An 8,183-nucleotide genomic window follows, 5' to 3' on the forward strand; every position below is an offset into this window, starting at 1 on the left:
GAATTGCCTGAACCCAGGCAATTCTCCTGCCTCAGCCTCCTGAGTAGCTGGGATTACAGGCACGCACCACCATGCCCAGCTAATTTTTTGTAGTTTTAGTAGAGACGGGGTTTCACCATGTTGACCAGGATGGTCTCGATCTCTTGACCTCGTGATCCACCCGCCTCGGCCTCCCAAAGTGCTGGGATTACAGGCTTGAGCCACCGCGCCCGGCCCTACTAGCACTCTTTCATTATTTTTTTTTAGTCTGTATTTGCGTTTGGGAATGTATGTCTTACTTTTCAAGTCTTTGCTTTATGCCAGTCATCAGAAGTAGTAGAAAAGACTAGATCAGTATTTAAAGTGGTAAACACAATGTGGTAAAGAAATATCAGGTTATTTAAAACTTAATTTAAGCCAGTCTTCATAAAGCCTTTTTCTTCTTTAAGCTAAAGGTCCTCCCATTCATTCCCCTTTATTCCTTCCCAAAAACAGTTATTATTCTGAAGTGGGTGCATATAATTCCCATGATTGTTTTATAATTTACATATTTGCTACTGACAATTAACAGGTTACCTTTAAAGTGTCACTTCGTAACTTTTTGAAGCATTATAGATCATTTTTCACAAATGAAAAATACCAGTTGATAACATGTTAACTGATACATGTATATAATGAACTAAAAATGTTATCCTTATGGTACATCATTACCCAAAGCTATAAAATTTATTTGTATATACTTTAAACTTTAAATGTCTATTTTACTGAATGAAGTAGTATCATAAAGGATTAGATCACCTGCCAATTCACCACCTACAGTGGTATTGTTGAACATAGTATCAAACTTCTAGCCTTTTTTTTTTCTGGAATATACAATCATGTTTCCTTTTCCAATTTCAATATATTTCTAAAGGAAAAAGACCAAAATGGTAAGTGAGATACAAATTTGAAGCTTCTCTAGAAGTTTTGAATGAGGAAAAGACAGGCTTAACAGAGAGAAAAGGAAATGACAGTGTTGTCTTTTTTTTTTACTTTTCAGGTTACACCGTCTGGGCACACAACCTCATTGCCATTGCTCGTCTTCGGGGCTCTGATCTGAAAGTGCTCGAAGTCACTGAAGAAAGCATTGATTTTGACCAAGGTGAACTGGCTGACCAGGATGTAGATCCAGTGCATAACCTTATTGAGCAGGTATCCCTGGGCCTGGGTCAACCTTGGCACGCAGTCATGGACATCGAATCACTCAGTGTCTTCACTGAACCAAATCGTCATTTTTACAGAGAGATGCAAAGCTTCAGTGAAGACATTTAGCTTTTTTTTAATGTAGAATTCCTGTGGTTACATATGCAAGTAGGGTCCTATTACGTTTTTTTTTTTTTTTTTTTTTCAGTAGTGTGAATTAATCCTTTTGTGCTGTGTTTAATCAATATTAGCTTTATAGAATTATATATGTATATTCTACTTCTTGATCAAAGAACGTAGTCGGGTATTGGTTTAGAAGTTCAAAGTGACAATGTATAGGGCTTTCACGGTTAATGGACTTGTTACCAAACCTTAAAGATACACAGCCGAAGATTGTCTGAGGTTGCTGGCTAACTTTATTTTTCACTGAGTTACTCTGCCTTTTTGACGTTTTTATTCTTTGTGTGTCAGAGTTCAGAGCTCAGGAGCCAAAATATTTTTATACATATATAGATATATATCCATAGCCTGGTAGATTTTTATGCAATGGTCTGCATCCATGCATTCTGATAGCATTTCAATAATTTTGATTTCAAATGGAAGATAAATAATATCCCAAATGAATTATCTGTAATAGAAAAGCCAAGACTTTAACTTTCATTACATATCGAATAGTTGCTATCACCATACCATTTTCAATTTTGTATAGTACGAGGTTAGAACGTTGCTTAATCTTTTTTTTTAAAAAAAATGCATTTACATAAACATGAATACTCAAATTGCTGGATTTTTTAACTATATCTAACATAATTTTATTCATCAGTTACACGTTCATTTAGCCCAGATTTCAAATAGTGGAGGAAGAAAGAAACTGTATTTTAAAGTAAAACCTCCTAAAGGAAATAAAAATAGAGAGTTGTAAACACACATGCTTGCAAAAACATTAGTCGTGAAATCCCTAGCAACAAGTCACTGGATTCTTCTCTGTCAGCACGCGTGTCAGCTGCCAAAGAATAGACTTACTGAAGAAGTGCCCACATGCTGGCAGGGGCCGGCCCACTCTGGCCAGCCAGATAACTGCTAGATTGTAATATTTAAGGTCGAATTTCGACCTGTGGTACACAGCTGTGCTGTGGCTCAGTCAGCAACCTCAGAACTCTGAAAAAAACAAAACAAAAAAAAAAAAAAAGAAAAAAAAAACATGCACCTGTTTCACTGTGAATAGTGAATGTAAAGGAAAGAAAGGAAAAACTGAAAGCTTGTTCTATCACAGTATGAGCTGCTATGATACATGAAGAACATTCCATGAAGTATGTTTTAAAACCTTGTTATATCTGAGAGGCTTTAAAAGCCTATTAACTGTTTCAGGGCAACCGCGGTACGGACGTGGTCTCTGTGAGACTTCCACCTGACCCCAGTTTTAAGTGGTACGAATGTTGTGCATTTAATGTTAAAGGACAGTCTGCAATAATAAAGTAAGTAGCCAACGTGGGTGCCCAGCAGTGCTGAGACCTGGCTGCTCTATTGTAAGCTTTGGAAACACAATTTATGCAACAGATGTCCAGATATGATTCTATTTATGGAAAAAGTTTATATGTGTTTTACAAATGGTTTTACCATCTTATATTAAAATGACCTTTTGACAGGTGTGCACTGTTTTGTCTCCAGTGAGCACATACCATGCGGATTTTATATGTACATCAGTAGTGTGAATCCACTGGCACAGTGTGTGTAAATGCCAGATGTGGTGAGATTTTATCTTATAAATGTGATCAGATAAAATAACTCCTGACAGAAACTGTAAGGAAACCAGCTGAATGTTTGACCTGATGACTGATGTTGTATGGTTTATGTTAAATGTATATTCTTTTAATCAATGAATAAAGCATTAAAAATGATCATTGTAATATATTTTATTGTATATGAAGCATGACTACTTTTAGTGTTAAATAAACTGCAATAATCCTTAGATCGTGTATAATAATGTGTTAGCTCCTGTTGTATTCTGGTGCAGCGAAGCTTAAATTTGAGAATACATTATAAAAAGACTTAGCTGAATTTGGAGGATTTTTTTTTTTTTTTTTTTTTTTTACAAAAGTTCACTTTGACAAAATACAAGCTTAAAAGCAAACAATGGATTTCTTAGTACAAAATCTCACTATATTATGCACCTAGAATACATTATCAATGTGGTAAAGCTTAATTTATAGACTATAGGAGCCTTTTACTTTAAAGATTCCTATACCAAATGCAAAAATACTTAGATATGCCAATATTAAATTCTTCATAAACCCCTATATTGCTTTATTTTGGTATTCTAATCTCTATTCTTGGTTGTTGAGACTCACAGCTCTTATTTATAGGAAACAAAATGACTTATTTTCTTTCAACTCTTCCAGGCACAGCTTTATCTTGAAATAATCTGGTGTTCACAAAGAACTGTACTCATACTTACCACTTCCTTAATTTCTGGACACATCTAACTCCTTTGAATGAATAACATGTTTAAGTATATATTTAAGACATACCCAAAATGTATGAAAAAGGAAAGTCTACTAATAAGAATAGCATGCAAGTTAAGGTTGTTGTAGTAAATGCTAAATTTGGGAGGCTCGACATCTGCTTTCTTCTAGTCTAAGCTCTGGCTGTTATGCTACTTAAGCACAAACTCCTCTTTCAGCTTTGGTTTCCTCATGTCTAACATGAAGGATTGGACTTCGCTAGCTAAAACTCTGATCCTTCATTGAAATTCTCCATCGCTGTTAGCTCAGTACTCAGATACACGAGATCATCTTTAAACAACGTTATTAAATATTTTCAAAACATAGCTTACTAAACTATATGAAATTTACTTATCTATCTAAAATTACTTTCCATTTCCCCCACCACGTAGTAATCAAGAAGTTGGGGAATTGGTGGAGTGATACTTGGGAGGCATAACGTGCTTACAGCTGAACACAAAGCTGCAGAAATTAAACACAAAGCTGCAGAAACTTGCTTGGGACTTCCAGCATGAATCAGATTGGATCCTTATGAAGCCAGTAACATAATACAGTGCTAATGGAGTAACAGCAGATGTGAATACTACCCAGGACCATTTCACATTGTCTGTATTAATGTTTCCCAACCTTTGTCATGTTATAGCACACATAGAAAATATTGTACAGCATACTGGTATTAGAGAAAAAAAGTCATTACTTTTTTTAACTTATATAATTGATGAAAAATAAAATGTAGAAGATTTGAGGAAAATATATTGAATTTGTATGGAACTTTCAAATAAAATCTTGCCACATGTTTTGATTTAATTAACATTTGATTAAAATGTTTTAATACTGTCACCAATGAGAAACACCCACAAATAGGCAATAATTTTTAGGTCTTTTTTAAAGATAACCAATAATTTATGCAGTTGAAACTAAGAAATTTAACAACACTTTTCTTTGGGAAATAATGTGAATTAATTTCAACTTCAAAGTGATGTTTATTACAATTATTTAAAAATCATAATGCTCTAATTTGTAATCTCCCTTACATAATCCTACTGCTAGGTAAGACACCACTGAAGAGTAAACAGCCACCAACTTTATGTGAATGCAATTAGAGGCTGCAGGGAGCCCTCCTCCCACCTCCAGCTCCCAACCCTTTCAAATTCAACTAGCCACTTCTGGGGGCCTCACACATGGGCTTCCTACCTGCTCTTTGGACACCTGGAGCATATTTCTTTCACAGCTTTGTAGACCCCGCCTTGCCTGTGATGGACAGTAACTCCTCCAGCCAGGAGTAGTGAGTGTCTGAGTTTGCTCTCTGTCCAGGGCACACTTTCAGAGCTCCACTCTCACTTCTCGGAACAGCCTGAAACCATCAGAAGGCAACCCACCCAGACTCCCAGCCACCCCAGGACTCACTAGTTGTCCTTGTGGGGTATCACTGTGGTACAGTATACTAACCAATTTGGACTGCTGGTTGTGGAAAGAAACGGAAAATGTATCATGAATAAGTTTTCAGGATACTTGAATAATCCTTCCTTTCTGAAAGATGTTTTAAAAGGGCAAGATATACCATGCGTTGGCAAGGAAGAAGAAATAGCTGGAACTTGAATTGGTATATCCATTTTGGAAAGCAAATTTGCAGTATCTTGTAAAGTTTAAGTTGCCTGTGCTGTGTAACCCAGCATTTTCACTTCTGATGTATTCTCTAATGCCATTTTTCTAACTTGTTTTCCTAGCCCCTAAAAATCCTAAAGGAATTTTGAAAAGCCATGTATCCCTTTGCATATGTTAAACATAAAAAATGATCAGTCTCAGTAGACATAAACATTAACAGTTTAAACTATATACATGACTGCTTAAAATATGTATAATGGAATCAATGCTATAGTAATTTAGTACTTACCATCTTTTTTTTTTTTTCCTTTGGCAGAGTCTCACTCTGTCACCCAGGCTGGAGTGCAGTGGCACGATCTACGCTCACTGCAGTCTCCACCTCCTGGGCCTACAAAGTAGCTGGGACTACAGGCATATGCCACCAAACCCAGCTAATTTTTCTATCTTTTTTTTCTTTTTTTTAGTAGAGCTGGGTTTCATCATGTTGGCCAGGCTGGTCTCGAACTCCTGACCTCAAGTGATCCTCCCACCTCAGACTCCCAAAATGCTGGGATTACAGGCATGAGTTACTGCGCCCAGTCTGTTTACCATCTGTTTTTAAAATGCAATTCACTCTTGATCATTAGAACTTTTATGTCATTCATTGACCTCCTTAAGCTTATATATTGTCAGTTATCAGTTTATTTGCCTTTTAGCTCAGAACACATTCTTCAATATATAGTCTCTCTTAATGAAAAACAAAAAACGTTCACACACTCTTCACAAGAGTGCTTGCTTACCCAAGGATCACTATGGATGGGCATGAAGGTAATTTTATCTGTAACTGGGTATTCATTATATTGTTATTTCCTGTTTTAAAAAATAATTTGTAATTTACTGATTCAAGTTACCAATAAATGAATGTTCATGGACTGACTTGTTTTGTAATCCTGAGTCTAAAATCATCTCTTAGTCCATTCTGAGCTATTACAGAAGATCTGAAACTGGGTAATTTATCAAGAATAGAAATTGATTTCTCACAGTTCTGGAGGCTGGGAGGTTCAAGATAAAAACACCAGCAGGTTTGGTGTCAGCTGAGGGCCCTATCTATCTCCACCTCCAAGATGTCACCTTGAATGCAACATCCTCCAAAGCAACACTGTAATCTCACATGGCAGAAGAGATCAAGCTAATCTACTTTTGTAAGCCTTTTATAGGGACAATAATCCATTCATGAGGGTGAAACCCTAATGACCTAAAATTCTTCCATAAGACCCCATTTCCCAACTCCGTTGTATTGGGGATTAAACAGAATTTTGGAGGAGACACAAACATCCAAACCATAGCAGTGATCAAGGCAGAAGGACAGTATTGCTTTCTCTTTTGTGCATTAGTGAATCACAATAACTTGAAAGAGGCTCAAAGATCTACTGAGAGTTTAAAGCCTAGTAGTTTGTAGGAAAGTTCTAAAGAGATTTTTCAAAATATGTCAGTTATGGTATTTCTTAGCTAATTTATCCATTGTTTCTCAGAGAATTTACTTAAGTGACTATTAGTAAGGGAAAAGGGGAGATACTGGTCAGAGGGTACAAACTTTCAATTATAAAATGAATAAATTCTGGAGATCTAATTTATAGTATGGTGACTATTGTTGTTAATGTATATTTGACATTTGCTGAGAGCAGATATCAGGTGTTCTCACCACACCAAAAAATGGTAACTATGTAAGGTGATTGATATTTTAATTAGCTTGAGTGTTGTAACCATTTCACAGTATATACATGTATCAAAACATCACATTGTGTACCTTAAATAGATGCAAGTTTTGCCAGTCACACCTCAATAAAGCTGCAAAAAATGACACTGTAATTGGCTCTACCATATTTCAGTTTAAAGCACTATTGTCATTAGATTAATATTTATTTAATATAGACATTATATCCAACAATCTCAGCTATTTGAAGTGTAGCCAAGGATCCAGAAATAAGTATAAAAGACTCGTAAAGCTGGATTCATCCCTGACTAATGGGTAAAGGTGTCACATTCAGAAGAGCCATCTCCACTTCCTTCTAGCTCACTTTGTCTTCTTTTCAGTGTAATTCTAATAAATCTGTTCATCAGGTTTCTCAGTCTACAGTGGATTAGAAAGGGAAGGGAAGGAGTGACTGTGACAGGCATGGAAGCTTACACATGTGAAAGCAAGAACAGAACCAGTCTTAGGCCATTTTGGAGCAGTCTGAAACAGACTGCAACACCCCTATAACAAGACTGAAATACAGGGCAATGGTTAAGTATTTGTAATGAACTTGAATCAATATAAAAATATTACACTGTGTTCAGAATATTGGCATAAGTTAATGGAGCATTTAATATATTTTGGAAATACTTCTACTGAAGATGGCTCTAACAGTATGTATTTAAAAGAATAGTCTTTTAGCTAAAAAAAATAAGTCACTTAAGTAAATTCTCTGAGAAACAATGGATAAATTAGCTAAGAAATACCATAACTGATATGTATTAAATATTTACTGTGTGCAAAGCACTATTTTGAGCATTTCACAAACAAGTATTTTCTCATTTAATTCTCATGGCAACCCTGGACTAGATATCATTTCCTTTCACATATAAGGAAACAGGCATAGAAAAATTAAGAATTGTGTCTAAGGTAGTAAAGCCATTAAGTGTTTGAGCAGAATTTAAACCCAGATGATAGAATTCCCACATTATACGACTTTCGTCCTGCTGCTCTTAAAGACTACAATTATCCTACTGTTAGGTAGATGATTCTATCTTTAAACTCTGTAGAATTTATAGATATTAAAGCTCCATCCATACTCTCCATATACCAGTATTCTTGCTCTATTTCTTGGAGTACATTAACTGCCCTTGGTATATTACCAGTATCACCAAATCTATGGAATCCCAAAGCAACAGAAT

The 8,183-nt window shown here is 35.7% G+C and overlaps 1 protein-coding gene and 1 long non-coding RNA gene across 2 annotated transcripts in view; both read left to right on the plus strand.

Annotated features, from left to right (window-relative positions):
* The window catches only part of FBXO33 (F-box protein 33), a 52,007-nt gene extending 48,862 nt beyond the window's left edge, over positions 1-3,145 (plus strand). Inside the window, exon 4 of the mRNA XM_032242487.1 lies at positions 1,019-3,145. Within this exon, the coding sequence (XP_032098378.1) occupies positions 1,019-1,290 (272 nt within the window). The 3' untranslated portion in view covers positions 1,291-3,145. The remainder of the gene's footprint in view (positions 1-1,018) is intronic.
* Positions 3,146-5,731: 2,586 nt separating this feature from the next.
* Positions 5,732-7,693, plus strand: LOC116526227. The gene is made up of 2 exons (XR_004258036.1): positions 5,732-6,744; positions 6,803-7,693. It is a non-coding gene; the product is annotated as an uncharacterized LOC116526227 (long non-coding RNA).
* The last annotated feature ends 490 nt before the right edge of the window (positions 7,694-8,183 follow it).

Source organism: Sapajus apella, unplaced genomic scaffold, assembly GCF_009761245.1.
Source record: "Sapajus apella isolate SASKATOON/1434 unplaced genomic scaffold, GSC_monkey_1.0 scaffold50, whole genome shotgun sequence".
Classification (NCBI taxonomy): Eukaryota; Metazoa; Chordata; class Mammalia; order Primates; family Cebidae; genus Sapajus; species Sapajus apella.